Source organism: Cyprinus carpio, chromosome B5 (assembly GCF_018340385.1).
Source record: "Cyprinus carpio isolate SPL01 chromosome B5, ASM1834038v1, whole genome shotgun sequence".
NCBI classification, from domain to species: domain Eukaryota; kingdom Metazoa; phylum Chordata; class Actinopteri; order Cypriniformes; family Cyprinidae; genus Cyprinus; species Cyprinus carpio.
This window is the reverse complement of record NC_056601.1, coordinates 27222386-27250166: the sequence shown is the minus strand read 5'-3', so window position 1 is coordinate 27250166 and position 27781 is coordinate 27222386. Positions and strand designations below refer to the sequence as shown.

The 27781-nt window shown below is 36.1% G+C and overlaps 1 protein-coding gene across 2 annotated transcripts in view; it reads left to right on the top strand.

The window, feature by feature from the left end:
* The window catches only part of kif1c (kinesin family member 1C), a 51990-nt gene extending 24495 nt beyond the window's left edge, over window positions 1–27495 (top strand). For both annotated transcript variants that reach the window (XM_042725115.1, XM_042725114.1), the window contains 22 exons: window positions 325–401; window positions 897–1076; window positions 1620–1685; window positions 1870–2048; window positions 2739–2850; window positions 2931–3008; window positions 4327–4392; window positions 4573–4651; window positions 5807–5885; window positions 5973–6121; window positions 7354–7514; window positions 7848–7927; window positions 10543–10618; window positions 11342–11421; window positions 11508–11602; window positions 17198–17281; window positions 17565–17745; window positions 18057–18129; window positions 19040–19138; window positions 21045–21215; window positions 21441–21815; window positions 23333–27495. In XM_042725115.1, the coding sequence (XP_042581049.1) occupies window positions 325–401; window positions 897–1076; window positions 1620–1685; window positions 1870–2048; window positions 2739–2850; window positions 2931–3008; window positions 4327–4392; window positions 4573–4651; window positions 5807–5885; window positions 5973–6121; window positions 7354–7514; window positions 7848–7927; window positions 10543–10618; window positions 11342–11421; window positions 11508–11602; window positions 17198–17281; window positions 17565–17745; window positions 18057–18129; window positions 19040–19138; window positions 21045–21215; window positions 21441–21815; window positions 23333–24229 (3437 nt within the window). In that variant the 3' untranslated portion in view covers window positions 24230–27495. The remainder of the gene's footprint in view (window positions 1–324; window positions 402–896; window positions 1077–1619; window positions 1686–1869; window positions 2049–2738; window positions 2851–2930; window positions 3009–4326; window positions 4393–4572; window positions 4652–5806; window positions 5886–5972; window positions 6122–7353; window positions 7515–7847; window positions 7928–10542; window positions 10619–11341; window positions 11422–11507; window positions 11603–17197; window positions 17282–17564; window positions 17746–18056; window positions 18130–19039; window positions 19139–21044; window positions 21216–21440; window positions 21816–23332) is intronic.
* Window positions 27496–27781: the final 286 nt, after the last annotated feature.

Genomic DNA, 27781 nt, shown 5'->3' with positions numbered 1-27781 from the left:
CCCTTTAAGTCTAAAATGCTTTACCACAGAGCAAGTTTTAAGGCTGAGCGATATGACAATATAAAGTGATGATGCAAGTGATCCTTTGGATCTAGATCTAGCTGTATTGTATTTATAGTTCTGTCTAGCGTATATATGCCTGAGAATCCAAAATTATTATAGGATTTAGATAATAAGGCATTCAAGACTGTGCTTTATTGTGAATATACTGTAGTCACGGCTATAGGGGTTGCAGGAACTTTACTGTTGTCCTGTTTCATGTGCTTATTTGTCTCTTTTTATTTTACATTTTTTCATTTATTCTGAATTTTGTCTGTTTTACAGGTATTATTAATTCTAAACAACCCAAGGAAGCACCCAAGAACTTCACTTTTGACTATTCATACTGGTCACACAGCTCAGTAAGTTTCTGTCACTGAATACATCAAATCCTCCAAAAAACAACAACAAAAAAGAGCTTTGTCTCAATTTCCAATATAAATAGGTGGGGAGAGACTGTGAGGGGTTGAAGCTCCTGCAACATTTTTAATTGTATGAACCTGTCAATAATAATGCATATTTGTAAACCACTTTTAAATCAGCTTTACAGAAAGGTATACTATAACAGAAATTCATGCAACATAAGGTATATAAAGTCCTTATTTCATCAAAAACTTGATTGAAAGTAATGCCACAATGCATTTGTCTTGTGCTGCCAGTGAGTATGACAAAGGTGACTCTGGCACAAAAAAACAATAACTTTAGATGTTTATTCTTGCATGCAACTGCAAACAGTATGCAACAGAATATAATCAAGGTGTAAATTTGTTAGCATTTACCAATAATAACACTCTTCTTCAGACATTCCTCTGACCACAGAAAACACCCTCAGACAATTTTTCACTGTGTATTTGCAGGAGGAAGACCCATCCTTTGCATCTCAGAGGAAGGTGTATCAGGACATTGGCGAGGAGATGCTGCTTCATGCTTTCGAGGGCTATAATGTGTGTATTTTTGCTTATGGGCAGACTGGAGCAGGGAAGTCATACACAATGATGGGAAAACAGGATCCTGGGCAGCAAGGCATCATACCACAAGTATGTTTATGCAGACAGTGTGAATGAAAGCTTCTGTTCTCCACTGGAATGTACAAAAGCAATGGATTCAGTATATATTTGATGTTTAATGTTTAGCTACGCAAGATTTAACTATGGATTAAAAAAAAAAAAACAGAAACTATGTGACAAAAAAACATTTTAGTCGATTGCTGTACAAAGCTAATTTGGGTGATATAGTCTGAATGACAGGTCTATATTAAAGGTGCACTCAGTAATTTTTTGCTAAAATTATGTGCATAATTCAATGAACAGAATTTGAGAAATGTCTTGACATGAGGAATCAAGTATTTTTTGATCTTTTCACATATTGTACTATTCATTGTGCTAAAATACTGTAGGTTTCAGACAACAGAATTTTGCCGCACTGTAAATGAAATATTGATCAAAAGTCAAAATTCAGTTGATAACCGAGACACAAGATCACAAAAGTAACGTTTGTATTTAATGGTTTATTCTGTACTTGTGTCGAATTGAACTCACACATCTCTCTCATTGTGCATCATTTAATTTTTTTCCTCATAGATGTGTGAGGATTTGTTCAGACAGACAGCAGAAAACACTGACCCTGACCTGTCCTTCTCTGTAGAGGTATGTTTGTGTGCATCTGAGTCATTGTGTGTGTCCATTTACATACAGTTTTAAAAGAACTGTGAGAATTGTTTTGGACATTTCATTGATGCATGGCCTCATAAAGCATTAGAGTTCACATTAAACGGCAAATAAACAATTTCTGAATATAATTTTCTATATGTTTTTTTTTTTTTTTTTTTAGGTTTCATATATGGAGATTTATTGTGAGCGAGTTCGGGACTTGTTGAACCCAAAAAGCAGAGGGGCCTTGAGGGTCAGAGAGCACCCTATAATGGGCCCTTATGTAGAAGACCTCTCCAAAATGGCGGTTACCAACTACAGTGATATTGCAGATCTCATGGACACTGGCAACAAAGCCAGGTATTATTATACACACAAACAGAACTATGATTCAGGTTAAAATACTGCTTGTCTGCTAAACAAATAAGCATTTAATCAGATAATATACATGCATATATGTTTTGAACAGTGGAAGAGACAAATGAAACAAAACAAAGATTTAAGTATATGTTTATTGTCTTTTCATTGTGTGCAGAACAGTTTCAAAATATACATGTAAAAAAGTCCAGATAAAAATATAAAATGCAGCACTGATAATGAAAAACAGAAGGAAAAAAAAACCTATAGCTAAGGCCAGAAACGCAAGACCTGTGCATAAACAAAAATATAGGCAAGGATGCTGATGAATTGCATGCATGATTTCTTACATTGCTGTTGTAGTATCAAACCTCAGTACTTAAAGTGGTGATAGTTACCTTCAAATAACCAACTGGATGTGTTATTCAGACTATAAACATGTTGACAGGTTACTGACTAACTAACTAGCTTAGTGAGATTCTCTTTAAACACTTGCTCCAATAAGACACTAATTGACTTTAATTGCACTTGGATGCATTTTAAAGCCCATTGATGTATGATTTTGAACTTCTGTTATTGTTAAAATGAGTATGACAGTATTTAGGTGTGTAATGTGCATTCTTTATGTATTAAGTATTTTTCAACATTTATAGTGACATTTATTTGCTTTTTGCTGTTTTCTATTTCCTTAAGGACGGTTGCTGCTACTAATATGAACGAGACCAGCAGTCGCTCACATGCTGTCTTCACCATCCTCTTCACACAGCGTCGACATGATAACATGACTAGCCTGGACACTGAGAAGGTGTGTGTCGGACATTAGAAAACACTTTTTTTTTTTTTTTGCTGTTCTTTACTGAGTCTGGTTTCTTGTCTTCTGTTCAGGTGAGCAAGATCAGCCTGGTTGATCTGGCAGGAAGTGAGAGAGCAGACTCATCTGGAGCCAAAGGCATGAGGTTGAAGGTCTGTCAGATGTCATATTAGTTCTGAATGAAAGGAATAGTTTACACAAAAACAAAATACTGTCATCATTTAAACGTCCTCATTGTTGTGAAACCATTTTTCTGAAGGATGTTCATGCTGCTGTTTTTCAAACAGGACATGCACACTTAATAAAAAATGAAAAAGAACAGCTTTAACTTGCAAATAGAAATAATTTATGACAGTATAAATGACTTTACTGTTACTTTTGATCAATTTTAAGCATTCTTGCACAATAAAAGTATTAATTAAAAAAACATCTTACTGTCTCCAAACCTTTAGAATGGTAGTGTATCATTCAACTATGATAATAATGATGCATTTCTTGAGCAGCAAATCAGCATATTAAAATGATTTAATGAATGTAGGATTACAAAATACACTGTATTCAAATAGAAAACTTAATAAATTGTAATAATATTTTAGAATATTACTGTTTTTACTGTGTTTTATCAAATATCTGCAGAATTACTGAGCATAATAGACTTCTTTTTTTTTTTTTCAAAACAATAACAATTTATTTTGATCTGTACTGTGTATATATGAGTGGAAGGGAAGTTTCTGGTGAATCATTGCTTAAATTGGACACAAGTCATATGTAAGAGTTTTATCATGTTTTTTGGAGCTTGACATCAAATTACTTGAATTACATTGAAAAGCTATGGACATTCTGTTAAAGGGTTAGTTCACCCAAAAATGAAAATTATCCCATAAATTACTCACCCGCAAGGCATCCTAGGTGTATATGACTTTCTTCTTTCAGACAAATCCAGTCAGAGTTATATTAAAAATTTTCTTTGATCTTTCACGCTGTTTAATGGCAGTCAGTGGGGGTTGCATGCATCAGTCCAAAAGAAGTGAAATAAAAAGCGCCCATACATAATAAAAATGTCTCACATAGCTTAACAAAGTATTCCTGTAGCGAATCGATGCGTTTTTTTTTTGAGGCAACATTTTAGAACTTTAGAACGCATCGATTCTACTGCCTTTACCATCTCGTCCTCTGACAGGTAAAGATTTATTTTTTATTTTGGGTGGGCGGTTTTTGTTTAACTTCTTTTGGTGTGTTGAACTGTTTTTATTATTGATGTTAGATTTTTTTTTAGATTATTTTAAATTTTTAATATAACTCCGACTGGATTCGTCTGAAAGAAGAAAGTCTAGGATGCCTTGAGGGTGAGTAATTTATGGGCTAATTTAAATTTTTGGGTGAATAACCCTTTAAGTAAATTATAGCTTACTTTTGGTTATATTAAACTTAAGTATTAACAGAAAGTTTAAAAACATTGTGGTTTTTTAGGAGGGAGCCAATATTAACAAGTCTCTGACAACACTGGGTAAAGTTATCTCAGCACTGGCAGATATGGTAAGAATTTTTATTTTGTTCTCTTTAGTTTTTCTGACTCTCTTTTGTTTCTTACTGCTGCTTCGGTTCAGTTCTTTACCTCATTTCTCAAATGTGTCTTTGTCTCTTCATTGTCCTTTAGTGTTTTATCTCAAATGTCGAGTTCTTTGTGAAGAGTAACAATATGTTTCCCCTCCACAGCACGGCTCAAAGAAGAGACGCTCTGATTTCATTCCCTACAGGGATTCTGTCCTCACATGGCTATTGAGAGAAAATCTAGGTATGTCTTGCTGTCTAAAGGCCTCTTCACAGACTGAGAATTAAAACCATACATTCCAACACATCTGAAAATTAGTCTGACAAGAGAGCATTTTTCGTTTAAAGATACTTTTTTCACTGAAATAAATACATTGACCAATAAGATGCTTTTTGGTTCACGTGTTGTTAGATCCTGTCAAGGCGTCAGGAATGTCCCATTAGAGGATCTGTTTTGTCTGGTATCTAAAATCAGTTCGATCCGATGTCCAAAACCAGTGAACAAGAAGTTTATCTGATACACAGCTAGATATTTAAGTAACTCTTGTATCAACCAAGAGGCAGACATTGTGTTTTGACAGTACATCTTGAGATGGAGATACTCTTGCTTTCTAACTTACCTGTGAAGACAAACACAGCTAAACAACATAAGATTAAACGGTAAAAAAAATGTGGGGTTCCAGAAACATACAAAGATGCAGACATCAGCTGTGTGTATTCTGAAAGTTTTAGATATAAAAACTTGATAAAAAATATTTTAAAAATCAGTGTTAAGGAAATTTACATATTTAAAGGGATAGTTCGTCTAAAATTTGTATCTTCATCTACACTCACCCTCATGTCATTTTAAACCCATAAAGCTTTCATTCATCTTTGAAATAAATGAAGATAAATTCAGTGTAACCTGAAAGATTTTTGAAAGTCCAAGCAGCCAAAGGGTCATGTCACACTGAAGACTGGTTTAATGATGCTGAAAATTCAACCTTGATTACAGGAATAAATTCATTAAAAAAAAAAAAAAAAAAAAAAACAGTTGTTTTAAGTTATCATAAATAATAACAAATTGTAATAAATGCAGCCTTTGTAAGTATGAGACTTACAAAAATTAAAAAATTCTTACTTACACAAACCTTTAAACTGTAGTGAATAAGCAGGTGGCCAAAAATGAGGTCTAACTTTAAACGAGGTTAACTTTAATAATTACATAAAGGAATGTGTTGCATACTGAACTAGTTTCTATTATTACTTAAGTAAGCTTATTTTAACTACTGTTATTAAAATTTTTGTGAATAGACCTGCTGTCGGTTATTCATTTAACTTTTGGTTTTGTTGCAAACACGTCTCTAACCAACTGTTGTTACTGCTCCACACAGAGTTTAATTGAGTGTTTGTGTTTGAGGTGGAAACTCTCGTACGGCCATGATTGCTGCTCTGAGCCCAGCAGATATTAATTATGAAGAAACACTCAGTACTCTCAGGTAAAAACACACACAAGAGAACCATAGTTCTTTTCTACAATACATTGTCCTGTATGCACTATATAACCAGCATGTGTCCTGCTGTAGGTATGCAGACAGAGCTAAGCAGATAAAGTGTAATGCTGTCATTAATGAGGATCCAAACGCACGTCTCGTCAGGGAGCTGAAAGAAGAGGTCAACAGACTCAAAGAGCTCCTCCTGTCTCAGGGACTCAGCAACCTCATCACTGCCTCAGGTAAATATACACATACACATGCAAACCCTCCTAACATTAACAGCCAAGTTGTACTATACCACCATACCAAACCCCCCAAAAAAAGGTCTTAAACCCATTTTTAGAGCCTTTGAGATTTTCACATAAACATTGTGTTAAATTCATTTTCAGTGGTGATTCTCATTAAAATCGAGATATGTAATAGATGTGTAATATTATTTAAATTAGCATAAATAAAAAGCTGTACAAATGTAATAATATACCACACTGTAAGACTTTTAAAAATGTTTTTTAAAGAAGTCTCTTATGCTCTCCAAGGCTACATTTATTTGTTAAAAAAGTAATATTGTGAAATATTATTGCAATTTCAAATAACTGTTTTCTACTTGAATATATTTATATTTAATATAATGTAATTTATTCCTGTGATGAAAGCTGAATTTTCAGTTATCATTACTCCAGTCTTCAGTGTCACGATGCTTCAGAAATCATTCTAATATGTTGATTTGCTGCTCAAGAAACCTTTATTATTATTCTCATTGTTAAAAAAACTGTTGTGCTGGTTCATATTTTTGTGCAAACAGATTTTTTTTTCAGAATTCTTTGAATAGAATTTTCAAAAGAACAGCATTTATTCAAAATTAGTGCTGTCAAACGATTAATCGCATCCAAAATAAGTTTTTGTTTACATAATATGAGTGTGTACTGTATATATTTATTATGTACATATAAATGCAAACAAATGCATGTATATATTTAAGAAAAATGTTTATATATTAAATATATTTAAATATAAAATATAATAATTTAAATATATATGTATATACATGTAATTATTTTCAAAATGTATACTGTATGTGTGTATTTACAGTATATGTACATAATAAAAAAACACTGTGCACACACATACATTATGTAAACAAAAAGTTTTATTTTGGATGCGATGAATCGCGATTAATCGTTTGACAGCACTATTCAAAATAGAAACCTTTTATAAAATTATGAATTTTTTACTGTCACTTTTAATAAGTTTAATGCTTTCTTGCTGGGTTAAGTAAAAACAAAAATCTTACTGACCCAAAACTTATGAACTGTAGTATATTAGGTATTTTTTGCATTACCGTAATGAGTACTGGGGAGGGAAATCTATATATACTAAATGCCACAATCTCTAAAATTAAATTTGAACTGGAGGCACACCAATTACAATAACAGCCACTTAAACAATAACTGGCACATTCATTTTCTCTTAGGGTCTGAAGCAGGACGCCCGGCTTTGGGAGGAGCATCAGGTGAGCTCCATCAGCCCTCGCTCTCATATGTACAGTCTACCTCTGATGCACCAATGGAGGGTGTGGCGCCCACTAGTCCCACTACACACATCAGCAAAGAGGAGGCCGCGGAGAGACTCAAGGTACACATGATATCACATTCTCAGCAGATACTCTCTTCACAACAACAGCCAAATCTCAGTACCGTAATGTTGGAGAAGCTACTTTCATGATGGAGTTTCTTAGTATTAAACTAGGTAAAGGTGTTGGAATTTTAGAAGTTTTGCTAACCTCAGCTACTACTACTCTCTCAATGATACTTTTACGAGGCATGTCAACTAACCCAATGTAAGAGTAACCAAATGCAGAGAGTGCTTCTGACTAATCAGGGGTTCTTTTGTATGTTTGGTATGTAAAATAAAGTAAAGGCAGAGAAAATATTTCTGTCTTACAATGTCTTTCTGTGTTTCTAACAGGAAACAGAGAAGATAATTGCAGAGTTGAATGAAACATGGGAGGAGAAGCTCAGGAAAACAGAGTCAATACGACAAGACAGGTGAGAACAGGCACAACCCATGTGTACCCAGTGTTCAAAATGTTCACACAATTGTAACACAAACATTTGTAATAGACTGAATTTGGATGTCATTTATGGAATAACCCTCTGAATGTTACAAACGAATCCAACATCAAAGAACTAGCTTTGATGAAAACCAACCGTTACATCGCATTCAAAGACTACAGCCAGCTATTAATGTTTTGCACCTGTGTGAGGAAATAACTCTTCATACTAGGGATGTTCATTTCGGTTAATTTTCCCAACCGACAACTGTTACTTGTTATCCAAAAATTAACCATTAACTGATAAGATTAGTAGGATTCAGTGTTTTATAAGATTATAAATGTAATGCCGCTCCAACTGAATTTCTGACTGTTACCACCTGTTCCCTTTTAAATACATTTTAAACCGTTTAAACTGAAGGTATTAATCTAAATATTTTTTACTTTCGGTTAGCGGTTAAATGGTTAATGTGAGCACCAATCTTGCTTTGATTTAACTTTTTTTATTCACTTTTGTCACTTCCGTTCTTCTCATGCACTGGTTTCACTAAACTGAACAGTCAATCAGTATGATGTCTCTCATTTATGGGCTTTGCCACCGAATTAACGTTAAATTGGCTGAAAAGCTGCCGATAGGAGTCTGACTATTGACAGTGGTGCAGAACAAACTTTGCCGACAGATGCTAATGACAGGTCAACATTTGTTGACAGCCAGCTATCTGCTTGGTGTGTTATGGTTGGTCGTCGACCAATATGGATTTTTTGATTGCCAATGCCAGTATCTTGTCAGAGAGCAGGGCAGCCTGTGGGAAATACAGGGTTTGAAATTAACATGCTGACTCTCCAAATGCAGGTGGAAATTGACCTTGGCGGGTAACACATATCAACAAACTAGCCAGTTAGGATGGGTTATGATTCATAGAGGTTGTTCTGTCACTTTGCATGGCATTGCTATCATAGCCTTTCCCTAAAAGGAGCCTTAAACATTATTAAAACAAAACATTGACTGTTTGAATGAAAGTCTGCTTTCTTGTTTTAGGGTGTATTCACACCAGCAAAGTCCGCTAGTTCATTTGCTTTGGTCCGGACCAAATACAATGATTTTTTTTTTGGTTTGTTGCAGTTTGCTTTCACGCTGCCCTTTTTGCAAGTGAACCAGAAATTGTAAACAAAAGCACACATGTGCTAAGTAGGGGTGGACCGCTTCACGGAAAAAAATGAACCGTACGGTTCTCCACACACGGTTTCAGCACGCACTAGGACCGTGGTTCAACTTACATCTGACAACGCATCTGTAAAATGGTTTGCTATAAATAACACGTAAAAAAAAAAAAAAAAAAATGGCTAATGTATATTTCTGTTGATGGATGCACAATCTGGCTTTTCACAGCGATGGGGGAAAAAAAAAACCTGGACAAACCATTTACAGCAAATGCCATATGCTTGAATATGAGCAGTCATTTATTCCGTCATCACCCGGGTGCTGATAGCTCACGTGCACAGTTGATATCTGTTTAAACTAAACTCATGTAACTCAGAACGTACACAAATATTAAGCTCTCTCTGAAGTATTGTGTTTAAATGGACAAATTCACACACAATTATGTCAAAATGCCGTCTTGGCAAGTCTCCTATAGCAGACATAGCTGGCTGAACGTACTGTATCAGTGCACTGGATCAGTGCATTCTCTTAATGTGACAGCACTTTCTTAATATTAATAAAACAGCAACAACAAAAAATCACTCACTGCTCTTGATTGAATAGCTTTTGTAACTTTAATAAAGTTTAATTTATACAGTCAAATATGCAATGCTGTTTTACATTTCATTTATTTATTACATTTCTGTACCTAAAAACTAATGTTAGACCTACCTAAAAAAACATGGTCTAACTAACATGGTCATTAAGGTTAAACGACAAAACAAATTAATTCACACATATTTGATGATCAGAATAGGCTGTATCATATAGTTCATAATGTAGGCTAGTTAACAATTTTGTGGATATTTTGAATAAAAAAAGGAAAAACTAAATAAAAGTCATGCATCTGTCATACAGCGCCAGTGTGCTTGCATGATGGGGCTTTTGAAATACTCTTGGGGGCCCCCTGGTGGCCACGGGGGGCCCTAAGCAGCCGCTTTGTTCACTTATGCCTTGGGCCGGTGTGTTTGGAGAGTGAAAATATATCTGTGCTAAACTTATACTTAGCCTCCAACTCACACACTGGTGAGTAAAATCTAAGAATTTATTATGCAGTGGCTAATATTACACAACATTTAGTTGCCCAGGGTGAAGATTTAGTCATATATGCGAGTGATTTACTCGCAATGCAGAGGGTTGACATGTTAATAGTTTTCAATTATGAATGCTTAGTTGACTTGATCTTCAATTAAACAAAATCATTTTCAAAAGTGAGTATAATACGTCATGCTTTTGAGGAACGTTTATTTTCATCATCTCTCAATTGCCATTTCTCAGCTTGACCTTGTCTAGAATGATCTGCAATATGGGCCAGACTTTATGCTGATAGTCAAAACTCTGGCTCTGTGGGAGTAATACAGGTGTGAAACCCACACCCACACCATCTGTCTCTGTGTGTGACACATTAGGGAGGCTCTGCTGGCTGAGATGGGTGTGTCTGTAAAAGAAGATGGAGGAACAGTGGGTGTCTTCTCTCCCAAAAGAGTGAGTCAAGTCTTATTTTAAGGTCATATTTATTTGTATAGTGCTGTTCACAATACATGTTGTCAAAGCAACTTAACAGGAAGTGAAGGTGCAGTTACTGTTGTACAGCATATTTTCACTGGCAAAATGCAGTCATTTCAATAGGAATTCACACAATCAGGAATTTTGTGGATGAAAGATTTCCACAGGGAGATTTTGCATCAGATTTAAGTTAGTCACACAAATTCGATTCACTGACCAACAGGAAGCTGCTTAGTTTGAAAGTGTCTTTTGTGTCAGCTATGTTTCATATTGTTGTACTGTTTACAATAGATAAGACGTTTTTTACCTGTAAAAATGTTTTGCTTAAATTGTTAATGTGACCGCACCTTATGATTTCTACACATAAGAATCTTTCATGCAGAATGTTTTTCCATTCCACTACGCTACTTTTCCATTGTTTTTCTATGTAAACAAGCTAGACAAATGTGTTTGACCATTGCTCTCATGTATTTTGCAGTGTCTTGCACGAGGCACATTGTTCAAGTTAAAGTTCCCATTTAAAAAAAATGTCTCAAGAGCTTGCTTTTTTTTCCCTCATTCCACTGCATGTGTCTCGCATTTTTCAAAACAAAAATGCATTCTGCGTGAATGCCCCATACTCACTATCCTAGCACACTGAGTCTTATTAAGTCTAAACTGCATCAAAACCACATGTTTAAGTCACATGTGTTTTTTCCTCAGACGCCCCATCTGGTGAATCTGAACGAGGATCCTCTGATGTCAGAGTGTCTGATATATTATATTAAAGATGGAGTCACCAGGTGAGCAATGAGTTGCTAAAGGAGTGGTCAGTTTCTGTGTAAATACTGCCTTCTGTGTCTCATGGTGCTGTGTGCATGTGTTGCAGGGTTGGTCAGGAGGATGTGGATATTCGTCTTACCGGTCAGTTTATAAAGGAACTGCATTGCGTCTTTTGCAGTGAAGTCAATGAGAATAATGAAGGTGAGAGCGATCACACAAAAGTGACAGTAAAGGCAATGTTACAAAATATTTATTTTTCAAATAAATGCTGTTCTTTTGAAAAGTATCAAAGAATCTCAAAAAACAATTTATCAAGGTTTCCTCAAAAATATTAAGCAGCACAACTGTTTTCGGCATTGATAATGTTTCTTGAGCAGCACATCAGCATATTAGAATGCTTTCTGAAGGATCATGTGACACTGAAGCCTGGAGTAAGTGTAAGGGAAACAGGTCAATTTAGCTCAAAGGGAATCATTTAAGATTTTAAATGAAATTTGAACAGAATCACTGTTTTACAGCTGATCACTGAAACAGCCAGCGATTCACTAAACAAGCCGTATAACATCAACTGTGCAATGGATATTAATATCCAAAGTATAGTGAAAACACTATTAATTAGCACAGTAACAAGATCGGCAGTTTAAGACATTAACTTGTAAGCACAAAACACAAGATACTTCTCTTTTCAATATGAATAAGGCTTTATTAGATAAATCTAAGACATATAAACTACAAACCCAATTCCAAAAAAGTTGGGACACTGTACAAATTGTGAGTAAAAAAGGAATGGAATAATTTACAAATCTCATAAACGTATATTTTATTCACAATAGAATATAGATAACATATCAAATGTTGAAAGTGAGACATTTTGAAATGTCATGCCAAATATTGGCTCATTTCGGGTTTCATGAGAGCTACACATTCCAAAAAAGTTGGGACAGATAGCAATAAGAGGCTGGAAAAGTTAAATGTACATATAAGGAATAGCTGGAGGACCAATTTGCAACTTATTAGGTCAACTGGCAACATGATTGGGTATAAAAAAGAGCCTCTCAGAGTGGCACTGTCTCTCAGAAGTCAAGATGGGCAGAGGATCACCAATTCCCCCAATGCTGCGCCGGAAAAATAGTGGAGCAATATCAGAAAGGAATTTCTCAGAAAAATTGCAAAGAGTTTGAAGTTATCATCATCATCATCATCTACAGTGCATAATATCATCCAAAGATTCAGAGAATCTGGAACAATCTCTGTGCGTAAGAGTCAAGGCCGGAAAACCATACTGGATGCCTGTGATCTCCGGGCCCTTAGACAGCACTGCATCACATACAGGAATGCTACTGTAATGCTGGAATACTTCCAGAAAACACTGTTGGAGAACACAATCCACAGTGCCATTTGCCATTGCCGGCTAAAACTCTATAGGTCAAAAAAGAAGCCATATCTAAACATGATCCAGAAGCGCAGACGTTTTCTCTGGGCCAATGCTCATTTAAAATGGACTGTGGCAAAGTGGAAAACTGTTCTGTGGTCAGACGAATCAAAATTTGAAGTTCTTTTTGGAAAACTGTGATGCCATGTCATCCGGACTAAAAAGGACAAGGACAACCCAAGTTGTTATCAGTGCTCTGTTCAGAAGCCTGCATCTCTGATGGTATGGGGGTTGCATGAGTGCGTGTGGCATGGGCAGCTTACACATCTGGAAAGGCACCATCAATGCTGAAAGGTATATCCAAGTTCTAGAACAACATATGCTCCCATCCAGATGTTGTCTCTTTCAGGGAAGACCTTCCATTTTCCAACATGACAATGCCAGACCACATACTGCATCAATTACAACATCATGGCTGCATAGAAGAAGGATCCGGGGACTGAAATGTCCAGCCGGCAGTCCAGATCTTTCACCCATAGAAAACATTTGGTGCATCATAAAGAGGAAGATGTGACAAAGAAGACCTAAGACAGTTGAGCAACTAGAAGCCTGTATTAGACAAGAATGGGACAACATTCCTATTCCCAAACTTGAGCAACTTGTCCCCTCAGTCCCCAGACGTTTGCAGACTGTTATAAAAAGAAGAGGGGGTGCCACACAGTGGTAAACATGGCCTTGTCCCAACTTTTTTGAGATGTGTTGATGCCATGAAATTTAAAATCAACTTATTTTTCCCTTAAAATTATACATTTTCTCGGTTTAAACATTTGATATGTCATCTATGTTGTATTCTGAATAAAATATTGAAATTTGAAACTTCCACATCATTGCATTCTGTTTTTATTTACAATTTGTACAGTGTCCCAACTTTTTTGGAATCGGGTTTGTAATCTAACACATAAGCACACGCACTCACACATTCACACAAGTTGCAGGAAGAGAGAAAGTTATGAAATAATGAGTTTAAGAGAATGAAAATGTGAAATCCCAATTTTACAGCAATACGTGAAATTGCATAGACATTAACAACCATCAATCACATAATTAACCCTCGCACTGAGTTCCTTAGTGAGGTTAAAATTATATTAGATACACCAGTTCAGCTTAGTCTGGAGGTACGTTACTTGTGATGCCTGTGTAAAGGGGGTTCCCTTTGTTGCTGATTGGCTGGAAGTTCAGTAGTCGTTGAAGTGACGTCTTGGGAAGCCCGTGGTTGAGCGTTGGCTGATGATGCGGAGTTGTGGGCTGGTTGAAGTTGAACGGGCACTCGAGGTCAGACTCGGAGACATGGCGTTACAAAACTTAACTCAGAACATGAAACTCTCAAACAGAAAAGAAAAGAAACTAAAGTAAAACAATAGAAGTAAAGTTTGACGAGATTAGGTGGTGTTTCTTCTCATCATGGCTAAGTAGCAGCAGGCGTGCAGGCCGAAGCACGCTGGAACAGCGCTCGAAGAACACTAAAAGTGATGACTAAAAGCAGCAGCTGAAAAGCCAAAGCTAAAAGCAAAATTTGATGGTGTCCTGAGTATTTAAACTTGCCTTTTGGCCACACCTCAAATGTTGTCTTGACCAATTAGATATTGTCTTTGCTCGGGGTGTTGTGATGTTTGTCCTACCCATTCATAAATCATGTTATCTTATCAATCACGTGGTCCGAATTTTCCCGCTCTTGCAGGGTATAATTTTGGACATAATTCCTATGATAAGAATATGATACATTTGACAAATAACTGATGGTCAGAAACGTTTCAAGCAAGAAGATTTGAACACAAACATACTAAACATGAATATGAATACTTAAGCTATTCAATAGTTATTAAAAATACATACACAATAAGTGATTAGAAACATGATAGTCAAATGTGTGTGTTTCATATTATGATATGGAGTTAAGCAATGGACTGATATTCCTTTATAAGTCTTTTTTGAGTTCATTTTGGTGCATCTACATCTGTAAAAGAAAGTTTTTGTGCCATTCTCTGACATAAGGACGTTTTGTGGAGACCAGAGGTTAAAAGGTCCACTTAAAGGAATTTCAGTCTGGTTCTTCTCTTGTAGGTGGGGGAGTCAATCCATGTGATCATGATTACCATCATGGGTTTACATGTGATGGTCAGGCTGTGCATCTATTTGACCATCAATCTGGATTACTTGCCCCAAATTTGACAATCTCTTCTCTGAATTGAAATTGTCAATAATTGTTCTAATGGTGTTAATGTTGAAAGCTGTTCTCTGAAAGAGTTGGTTGGTTATCTTGCTTCAGACTGCGGTGCTAGGAGTTGATTTACAACATCCTGTTGCCTTTCTGTGGAATTCGGCTCCTCATGTTTCAACCATGCTCCCGATCGAATCTTTAATTTGTCTGGTTCGGGTCTGATAAGCTACATCTGGATGCTGAAAATTCAGCTTTACATTGCATTTTAAAATATATTCAAATATATAACACTGACTTATTTTAAACTGTAATAATATTTCACAATATTTGTGTTTTTACTGTATTTTCAAACAAATAAATGCAGCTTTGGTCAGCATAAGAGACTACTTTCAAAAGCATTAAAAAAACTTGCTGGCCACAAACATATATTAGTTTTACTACACAAAACTACACAAATATTAGTTTTCAAAAAGTTTGCTGCTAAACTGCTTTTAGATCTTTGTTTCAGTTGTTTCTGTGATGTACTGAAATATAATTACAAGCACTTCAAACGTTTCAAAGGCTTTTATCGACAATTACATGACATTTATGCAAAGATTGTTGGCCCTTCTTTTTCAGGATCTCTGCAATTCGACTGGGCATGCTCTCAAACAACTTTTGGGCCAAATCCTGACTGATAGCAACCCATTCTTTCATAATTACTTCTTGGAGTTTGTCAGAATTAGTGGGTTTTTGTTTGTCCACCCGCCTCTTGAGGATTGACCACAAGTTCTCAATGGGATTAAGATCTGGGGAGTTTCCAGGCCATGGACCCAAAATTTCAACATTCTGGTCCCCGAGCCACTTAGTTATCACTTTTGCCTTATGGCACGGTGCTCCATCGTGCTGGAAAATGCATTGTTCTTCACCAAACTGTTGTTGGGTTGTTGGAAGAAGTTGCCGTTGGAGGGTGTTTTGGTACCATTCTTTATTCATGGCTTTGTTTTTGGGCAGAATTGTGTGTGAGCCCACTCCCTTGGATGAGAAGCAACCCCACACATGAATGGTGTCAGGATGCTTTACTGTTGGCATGACACAGGACTGATGGTAGCGCTCACCTTTTCTTCTCCGGACAAGCCTTTTTCCAGATGCCCCAAACAATCGGAAAGGGGCTTCATCGGAGAATATGACTTTGCCCCAGTCCTCAGCAGTCCATTCACTATACTTTCTGCAGAAGATCAATCTGTCCCTGATGTTTTTTTTGGAGAGAAGTGGCTTCTTTGCTGCCCTTCTTGACACCAGGCCATCTTCCAAAAGTTTTCGCCTCACTGTGCGTGCAGATGCGCTCACACCTGCCTGCTGCCATTCCTGAGCAAGCTCTGCACTGGTGGCACTCCGATCCCGCAGCTGAATCCTCTTTAGGAGACGATCCTGGCGCTTGCTGGACTTTCTTGGACGCCCTGAAGCCTTCTTTACAAGAATTGATTCTCTTTCCTTGAAGTTCTTGATGAACCTATAAATTGTTGATTTAGGTGCAATCTTAGTAGCCACAATATCCTTGCCTGTGAAGCCATTTTTATGCAACGCAATGATGGCTGCACGCGTTTCTTTGCAGGTCACCATGGTTAACAATGGAAGAACAATGATTTCAAGCATCACTCTCCTTTTAACATGTCAAGTCTGCTATTCTAACCCAATCAGCCTGACACAATGATCTCCAGCCTTGTGCTCGTCAACATTCTTACCTGAGTTAACAAGATGATTACTGAAATGATCTCAGCAGGTCCTTTAATGACAGCAATGAAATGCAGTGGAAAGGTTTTGTTTTTTTGGGATTAAGTTAATTTTCATGGCAAAGAAGGACTATGCAATTAATCTGATCACTCTTCATAACATTCTGGAGTATATGCAAATTGCTATTATAAAAACTTAAGCAGCAGCTTTTCCAAATTCCAATATTTATGTAATTCTCAAAACTTTTGGCCACGACTGTATATAAAATATTACATAAATTTCCATGTTAGAAATTTGTGACATATGTAGACCTGTAGTTAAAAAAGTTGAATAAGTTTAAAAGACAGTGTATTTTGCTACATCAAGAAATTATGTTTTTAATGTTTTTAATGCATATAATCACTTACTTTGTTTACAAGAACCAAATCTCTCTCTCTCTCTCTCTCTCTCTCTCTCTGTGTGTGTGTGTGTGTGTGTGTGTGCGCGAACACAGTGGTGGTGACTTTGGAGCCATTAGTTGGCGCAGAAACGTACGTCAATGGAAAACGAATCACTGATGGTGTTGTGCTCAAACAAGGTGACTACTAGTGTATTGTTTACTGCAGTACAGACTTTACAGTACATACTGCTTAGTCTTATTTTAAATAAATGCTGTTATACAAGACTTAAAATGCAAAAGTGAACATTTCAATGCATTTATGTGAAGTTCATCTGGATATTTTATTTCTTTGTTCACTTACATTTCTGTGTGCTGCAAAAATAGCAGTCTTGGTAGCATGTCATTCTGAACATATCCTTATTATCTTATCTTCTTAGTGCCTGTAAGCACTTTGATTCTCCTTTGTCCGGTGATTGTATAGGTAACCGTATAGTGATGGGGAAGAACCATGTATTCAGGTTTAACCACCCAGAGCAGGCCCGCTTAGAGAGAGAGCGCAATGCCACACAGGAGCAGCAGGGGGAGCCGGTGGACTGGAGCTACGCACAGAAAGAACTGCTGGAGAAACAAGGCATTGACATAAAGCAGGAGATGGAGAAGAGGTGAAAACCCATTTTAAATTAATTTCCCTCTGTGTATGGGTCTGTGTTCAAATCTGAATCTTGAAAGATGTAAAAATGTATCTGAAATGAATACTGAAATGCTCGTTTTTGGAATGAGGTTGCTGGTCCAAGGTGATCTACCAGCCATGATCAGATTGCCCATTATGGTCTACAGGTCAGCCTCAGCAAAAACAGCTGGTAGTCCATCTGATCAACCTTCTAGATCTGCTTGGACCATCAAGAAACCATTGTTTCCTCCAGCAGGGTTTGCCTTGCTAATGTTTTCTTTCTTTTTAAACCTTCTCTCTTAGACTGCAGGATCTGGAGAATCAGTACCGCAAAGAGAAGGAGGAGGCCGACCAGATATTGGAACAGCAGAGACTGGTAAGAAAAGAAGCTGTTTAAAAAACAGTAAGGCTCCTCACACTTTTGTCCAAGCCACAATTTGATTCCAAAACAGTTCCATCTCATTTTTAATTAAACTGATTACTCTGCCAAGCAAATACAAAACCCCGTTACTGCGCATGTTGTCATAACTGAGTTACACCTGAGGCCCTGTCTATGCTCTGTTTTGTAATGCATATTTTAGAAAACAATATTTTTTACAAATATTTTTATGTATATCAACAAGGTTATGAGCATTTATGACAATGTTATATATAAGTTAGTGAAAGAAACAGGGTTCTTACTGTCATTGAAATGAATACTAAATTGAGTCTTATTCCAAACTTAGGCTGTTTATCCATAAGTATAATTGTTTAAATCTCCTAAATTCCAAGGTTTGGTGCCTGATGTACAAATTCTCCCACAGAAAACATGGATGACTGGAAGAGTCGTGTATATTAATTAGTCAGAAAGGATGCAATCCCTGAGGCAAGGAAATCTGATAGTTTGTGAAATGTAGTTCACATTCTTAGTGTCAAAAACTTGCTTGTTTAATTAGCTTCGTAGATAGAATGGTTTAGAATTGTTTATACAACATTGTACATTATGCATTTTCTTTGTTTTAATGTAAATGTTTCTTAATACTGCAAAGTACTTAAATTCCAGGACGTAACTTGGCATCAAGCTAACATCAAACTCTATTGTGAGTTAAGTCTCCTGTGTGCTTTGTGTTAGGAGTATTTGTTATGTGGTTTGCAGATTGCTGCCTATGTACAGTAGAGCGCTCCAAATCAGTCCGTTAGGAGGTCCCATGATAGTTAGGACGTTTGTTGCCATAGAAGCTACAGCAAAGGCAGCTCATTAGGCTTTAGAACCAAGCTAATGTGTCTTTCTGTCTCTCTGTGTGTAGTATGCAGACTCAGACAGCGGTGATGACTCAGATAAACGGTCCTGTGAGGAGAGCTGGAGACTCATCTCTTCTCTCAGAGAGAAATTGCCAGCCAACAAGGTCAGTCACACACACATACATCACTGCAATACCAATAGATTGATACTGAACTCCTTTGACTCACACTTATTTATGTGGGTTTTCTTTTTTTTTCTAAAGTTTTGCTAATGTGTCTGCACTTTTAGCCCAAGGTAGATATTAGTGGTCAACCAATGTTATTTTTTATTTTTATTTTTTATGGTAAATGCCAGTCTCTTAAGAGGATTGTGCTCAACAAAGCAAATCTATAGATATCACACTATTTAATTTAAAGATAGTTAAAAACTAGGGGTTGGAATTGGAATAATTTGTTGCTTATAATTATTGCATTTATGAAAGATTGTATTACTGTACTGTAAAAAAAAAAAAAAAAAAGATTCACAATGCTGAAAAAGCATTTTCAGTAACAATGTTTGGAGTTGAAATCAAAATAATGGATAAATGTTGTGTTTGTGGTAAACAGCCACAGATCAGTAGTGGACTCCTGTGTGAAAGCACATGGACTGCATATACACTGCAAACGGAGTATGTGTGAACCTGGAGTAAAAGGCCGCCTCACGTACAGCTCACAAAATCAGGCTTGTGCTGTGTGTAAGCTATTGTGCAACAACTGCATGTTTTTTGTGTTAGATATTGTTTGAATGATGTGAAATTTAGGTTGGATAACTATTTTTTGAAAATGTTTAAAATTGTAAATTTCAGTGAATCAAATTAAACAATCCCCTCTCACAGGAGTCACCTAAAAGAGGAATTTCTCCCATTATCAAAAAGGAAATTCAGACCCTGACTAAATGTCTAAAAATCCTGATTGGTGTATCACTTTTACATTACATCTACATGATAAAAAGAAGGCTTTAAAAAGATCCGTATCGGTGATAGGTATCGGCATATACTGCTTCCTGATGATTGGTGATCGGCCTCAAAAATCCTGATCGGAGCACTCCTAGTTAAATACGTTTAATAGTTGCTGAAATGTAATTTATTTTATATAATGTTCACAAAAAAAAAAAAAAAAACTTTTGAAAAAAAAAAACAAAGTAGCTCTAATTTTACATACAGCACACAGTGAATATAATTTAATTAATATCATTTATACAACATAGCAGCCCAGTTTGAAATCAAGAATTTTAAGTTTGTCGCTTATGCGTGTCTAGCGACTCTCCTGTTAGTTTGCATTCAATTTACCCAGACTGAGTTCAGTTGTTTTTATGCAGTCTACAAATGCACACTTCAGAAGATATCGGAGCTGAATTCAACAAAGTTTGCAAGCTTATTGAAATTAAACTTTTATTAGATATACAAAGACTTGTTTAAATGAAACACATATTTACTGAATGCTACCATTAGATGAAAGTATTCTTGTGTTTGCCTTTCTGTTACTAATACCTGAAAAGAAAATGCTATAATACTTTTTTTGTGTACACTTTAATAACTTTGTTTACAAGTTTTGTGTAATAATTTATTAGTCAGAACTTTTAAACAAAGTCAGTAATGTAATAAAGACTATGAACAGAAGCTCTGTGTGCTAGTTTTTCAGCGCTGACAAAAAAAATAAATAAATAAAAGTCCAGCTTCCGACATATTAACCAAACAGAAAAAATAGCTGGCCAATGGCAATAAAAACAAAATGCCAAATATTGGCCAGTATATCAGCCTTGGCAAAATATCGGTCGACCACTAGTAGACATGCACTCTAGATTGATGTCTTTGATGGTTTCACTGCATCTCGCTGTAATTTAAAAAAAAATTATAATAATATAATCTTACTCCTTCAGTATTAAATTTTTGAGATGCAGTCTTAAAATTTATTTTAAAGAGACATCTTGAGATGCCTGCATTCTGTTCCATTCTTTTTTACTTCATGTAGCTGTTTCTGAGCTGTTAATTTCTGACAAGAAGTAATTCTGTTCTTGCTGATTGTTTGCAGATGCAGTCTATCGTGAAAAAGTGTGGTTTGCCCAGCAGTGGGAAGAGGAGGGAGCCACTGCGTGTGTATCAGATCCCCCAGCGCCGCCGCATACCTGCCACCCAGGAGTCCAAGCACAGACTCAGCTTGGAAGAGCTTCGCACACAGGCTGTTAAAGAGATCTGCTATGAGGTGCCTCATTGTGCTCAAGAGTAACTCTAAAGCTAAAATGCAAAATAGAGACACTGATTTAATTCATGTCAGAGTAGATTTTGCCTCAAATGAGTCGCTAATGCATCTTATACAGAAAAACGGCAAAAGATTTCTCAAAATGGCAAATACCAGTTTGATTGGCTAGTCACCGATCATGCAGTATTTTCCATTAACAGGAGTATATCTTTATATTTCTTCTTTTAAGTGGCACTTGGAGACTTTAGACACACACGGCAAGAGATTGAGGCCTTGGCTATTGTCAGGATGAAGGAGCTTTGTCGCACATATGGCCAAAAAGATCCTCAGGAGAGAGAAAGCTGGAAAAGTGTGGCGAAGGACGTATGTGAGACTGTGGGCATCGGAGAAGAGGAGGGAGACCGGGAGGAAAGAACAACAGCAGCTGGAGGAGGAGGGAATGAGGGAGGAAAGACCGATATGGGAGAGCTCAAAGCTCATATTGACAAGCTGACTGATATACTGCAGGAAGTCAAGTTGCAGAATAATATGAAGGATGAGGAGATCCGATCACTAAGGGATCGCATGGTGAAGATGGAGAAGATATTCCCAGTCGAAGTTCAGGTAACACTCGTATATCTAGAAACTGCTTCAAATACACACTTCTCCCCAGTCCATTTACTAGCAGTATGATGCATGTTGCAAGTTTCTAAAATATAAAATGTTTATTTTTTCAAATGTAATATTCCAAGCATTTGTTTTGTTAAAATTATAAAAAGAAAGAAACAGTATAAATTTAATAATACATGACCGTTTTCCACCTTCTGATTGAAACTCTATTTTGGCACATTAACTTTAGGATTTTAGTCTATATACTCACTATTATGATGACCTGCTTCTTTGCATGGGAAATTATCATGGTCCCTTCGATTATGCTTGTGACACTGTTTTAAAAACTTAAAAATTCTTTCAAAAAGATGTAGTCTATACGATTAATCATGAATGTCACAAATATAAGTAGAGAGGATTAAAGTTAGATCTCAGTCTGACATTATTACTTACACGTCAGATTTAGTTCACAAACCGCTTTTATGACAACGTGTGGTTGTCCTTACAATAAACTATATTAAAATTTAACATTACTTTACCGCTGACTTCAAATTCTTCACACACTCAGGCTCTGGAGATTATATTTTTTCATTGTCCTTAGCTCATTTGGACTCAGATATGACTAATTCAATGAATTGTTCCCAATACTCTGGTAAAGTACATGTACCTGAAAATGAAGTACAGTAACAAAGTAGAAATACTGTTAACACTTTATTTTGAGGTAGTTACTTGCTATGTGTACTTAATATAGTAATAACAGTAAATTATGCATAATTACAAGCAACTAACCCTTAACCATGTGGTAAGCAGGGTTATTATAGTTAACTAAAACTAATCATATGTATAAAATAAAATAAATAAATTGAATAAACTATATTGACATAAAACAACTAGGGCTGTCAAATGATTAATCACGATTAATCACATCCAAAATAAAAGTTTTGTTTACATAATATATGTATGTGTACAGGGTATATTTATTATGTATATATAAATACACACACATAAATTATATATTTAGAAAATATTTACATGTATATACATTTATATATTTATATTCTTATATTTTATATTATATATAAATATATTTAATATATAAACATAACATATTATTCTTAAATATATACATGTGTGTGTAATTATATATACATAATAAATATACACAGTATACACACATATATTATGTAAACAAAACTTTTATTTTGAATGTGATTAATCGTGATTAATCATTTGACAGCCCTAAAAACAACCAAAACTAATAATGAGGACAAAAATACACAAAAAATTTACTAAAACATTAACTTTAAAATGAAAATCAAACCCAAAGATATTATAATAAACTAATTCAAAAGATTAACTGTATCTCAATGATACATAAAACATAGTATGTATGTGTGGTTAATTAATATTACTCTGTACTTTTTTTGTGTAATTATATTATAACAACGTCACCTTAAAATAAAGTGTAACCATACTATACTTTGTGCACCTTTTAAGCTATTGTAAAGATTTTCATGGTGTTTTTATTTCAGGGAGACGGTGATAACATTGAGTTGGATGGGGCCAGAGGCGACAGCCCACCAGCAGAAGTCAACAGACGCGATGAGGATTCTGGGTACCGACGGGGTCGTCATCGCTGGCAGTACCCAGACAAATACCATGACCCTAAACGTCGCAAAGGAGCCAGCAATCAGCCAAACAATGCCCTCTACTCAGAGTCTCCCTCGGGACACTCTCAGAACAACCCATTCAGTATGGCATCGCCTCAATTCTCAAATCCATCTTTCATTTCTCAAATCCCTCGCAACCCCAATGGTCCTTTCTTGCCAGGCACTGGGCGGTTCTTGCCGCCTCAAGAGAGGAAGCTACAGTTCCCCTTTAAGAATAATCCCCAAAACCGAGGCTTCATCTGGGGCCCGTCATCAGGGGGTGAAGGTGGAAAGGACACATCCGCTCAGTCCAATACTGATATGGTTCATACTTTCCAATCATCTCCCTCACCAAACAAGGGCCAGTGGCCAAACAATCATCACCAACAGCGGCACAATCACGGTAACAGAGGCTACGGCAACTGGGGAAACAGGCAACGATCCAGAAACAGGGGGCGGAATCCATTTGATGGATATTTAACCAACGAACAGGCCGGAAATATTGAGCGTAAAGACGGTGGATCGGTTCAAGGGCAGCACAAGCAAAGTAGAGCGCGTTACACCTGGTACAATCCCAATTTTACTTCAGACCAGCCTGTTGGAGAAGGATTCCAACATAATTACAACCAAAGCAGACAAGGTGTCTACAAACACCCCAACTCTCACTACCATCAACGGCAAAGACAGGACAACCCTCCTGGGATGATCCAACAAGGGTCTGAAGGAAATCCTAATCCACCATCCATCCCAGATTGCAATAGCACCCCCATGGAGACCTGATTTCTTCTGTGGAGATGGTCATGTACATGGGAGCCATAACGTTCTGATTTTCTTGTGCACAGTTCTTGGACCGGACTCCTAGAAACTTTGGACCCTCAGATATATATGGTGTTTTGGTTTGTTGTGGAAGGGTTTTTTGTGCTGGGAGCTTTCAGCAGTTGAGAACAGTTTTTAAGAGAAACTCCTTAGTGCTATAACACCATTCTGTTCAAAATAAGGCAGAACATTTTATGCACCTGAATTTTAATGTACATATTGCAGTTTCATACCTGCACCTACAGTGCTTTATGGGTGATGTTTTTATGTCCACACATATCTATGTCATTCAGATGTGTGTATATATATATATAGTAGTATAAATTGAAAGGGTATGTATTTGCAAGAGAACTGAGCTCCTTTTAATGCACAGTGCACTGCTACGTTGACGTTATGGCCTGAGAAGTGTATGGCCTATGAAACTATTTAGCGATTTTTGTTGAATTTTGGATGACTTTACATTGTGCCTGCTGAAAAGCCAAAGAATTTAGATTTAGTAGCCCTCAGGCTTATAACTGCTTTGGATGCAATTTTTATAGTTGACATTTTTCTCCTTTTTTTTTTTTTTTTATCTTGCCAATAATGTTCTTTTATTCCTGCGTCCTGAGGGGCATGTTTCATAAATTGAAATGTTTAGGCTTAAAAAAAAGAAATGAGATACATAATCCTAAAAAAACATTCACAAAGGGACAAATAGATATAATAATATACAACAAAGGGATGGATAGTGCACTCAAAAAATTAAATTACCCCATGATTTACTCAAGCCATCCTATGTGTGTATGACTTTCTTCTTTCAGACAGATACATTCTGAGTTATACTAAAAATTGTCCTGGCTCTTCCAAGCTAAACGTCTGCATTCCTGCAACACTCCATAGGTTTCTTGGGTATGCGAGGCTAAATTAATGAATATAACGTGGTAGCGGTCAGTAACTCTGGTGTAATTTGAACGGAAGCAGGCGGTCTATCAATATCCTATGCTGTCAACAGCAAAATGTTAAATGAATTTTGTATTTTGTCAAGACGAATAAAAATAAGTATGCTAGGCTACAATTTTTGTACAACCTACATTTAATTTTTTTTTCTCTCTGCGACATTTTCCTATTGTGTTGACAGCAAAATGTTAAACAAATTATATCTTGATAAGACGAATAAAAATAAGACATAATTTTTGTACAACCTACATTTTTAACATGTTAAATGAATTTTGTGTCTTGACGAGACAAAATAAATAACAAATACAATTTTGTGCAGACTGCACTTTTGTTAGCCTATCTCTTTAACATCCTGGGGTTGATGGTGGGGCTGGCGATTTTAATGATAACAGGGAAAAGAACTTAAATGAAAACTTAAAAGAAAATCAGGATGTTAAAATGCTCCATCATTTTTGATCGTACATATAAGAGTAATACATAAATTAAGTAGCAGAAATTTAAATGTGAGATTCTGGAAATGAGATCTAAATAGCAGGAATGATCGGGTCATGAAGAAAATTATTCTAAGCGGGCAACGGGTGAACAAACAGTTAATATATAGCGGGAGTGGGAGGGTGTGGAATATAAACTTGCTGAAGTGGGACTAAAAAAAACACTTTCGCACAGACCTCTGTTCCAATCTTTATAATGGCAGTGAATTGTGATCAAGTTTGTGAAGCAAAATAAAGAGCGTAAATCCATCATTAAGGTGCTCCAGATGGCTCTGGGTGGTTAATAAAGGCCTTCTAGAGTGAATTGATGCATCTGTGTAAGAAAAATTTCCATATTTAAAACTGTATGAACTGTAATCTCTAGCTTCTCCTAACTGTCATATGCATGTTCACTAGAGTGGTGTTCCAGCGGATGACGAAACGTAAGCTCCGTTGAGAATATGCTAGTCTTGTGAGAACCAAGTTTTGTTTACAGCAAATGAAAACCAGTCTCCTCTTGGCTTATATCACAATCCTCAAATGTTTTCACTACAGTACATCCATCATCTGTGCGTACAACAGTTAGTGGAAACTAGAGATTACAGTTTATAAAGTTTAAAATATGGATATTCATGTCAGAAGGTCTTTATTGTGGAGTATTTTTTATACGAATGGATGCAGTTTTTTGGTCTTCAAAATCTTAAACCCCTTTCACTGCCATTATAAAGCTTGGAAGAGCCAGGACATTTTAGAATATAACTCCGACTGTATTCATCTGAAAGAAGAAAATCATATACACCTAGGATGGCTTGAGGGTGAGTAAATCATGGGGTCATTTTCATTTTTTGGGTGAACTATCCCTTTAAGTGCGAACAGTCTGGGTCCCAATCTACAAACAGTCTTTTACGTTACCTTGTCCTAATTGGGCACAACACAATAAAGAGACAATGATTCTGTCTCCTATGTCAAGGTGCAGTCACACTGAAAATATTTTGCAATAAAAAAGCGACATAAATGAAAGAGGCTGTTGGCAATGCAAACAAATGCAAAAAAAAAATTTAAATCCCGCTCCAAATAGCTGTATACTAAAAACTGAATGAACTGATTTGCTATTGCTTCATTTATCATTTCGCTTCATTTGTTGTTCGATTATTTTTGGCCAGAATAAGCAACAAAGTGGAGCTGCAAAAGTCTGGCTCTGTGACATCACCCAATCCTGCTCCGCTATAGACCCCAGTCATGGCCATATAATAATGTTTTGCAGGAATGAAAATGAGGCTGTGAGGGAAGTACAGGATTGTACTGTTTAACAGCATTCCCTTAGTTCAGCTGCGACAAAACATCTTTCCAAAGACTTTTAATACTATTTTAGTTTTGAGTTTTGAAAGTGTCCTGATCTAGGACTTTTGTACAATGCGTTTGAAGACTGTAAGTCTGTCCCTCACATCTTCTTTGTCGTCCACGTTACATTTATTATGGTGTCTGTCCTGACTAAGGTCTACTATTAGACAGTTTTTGATTGCAGAATAAATCATGGTTGACAGCTGTTGAATTTTTGTGCCACATTTCAATTAATTCTAGACAATTATGACGTCTTGCTGTATTCTTGTGTTGCACCTGGTTAGGATGTGCTGTTATTTCCATTTTGACCACTTGTAAGTTCACAACTGATCTACAGTTGGAAAAATAAAAAGAAAAATTACCTTAACTGCCCCAGTTGTTATTTAGTTGTGTATTGTGTATAATTTCCAAGTGTCTTAAGGTTTGCATTTGATCCAACCAAATATACTAAAATAAAAGTTAAATTCTCCATCTTCTTTGGAATTTGGCAGTGTTGTTTTAGTGTAGTTTTTATTCCTGTTTTAAAATTTTATATACAGTATATGTATTTGAAGTTTTTAGTAATTATGTGCATTTTCATTTTTATTTTATTTGTTATTTTTTTATTAATATATTACCATTTATATATGCGCATCAGTAGGGAAATATAAGTTATTTCCTGAAGTTATTTTTTGGTATCTTTACTGTCAGTCAGTGTAATTTCAACAATTGAAAAATAAATACATGTCAATACATAGCCCAATATCATGTGAAGAACTACACTACTTTT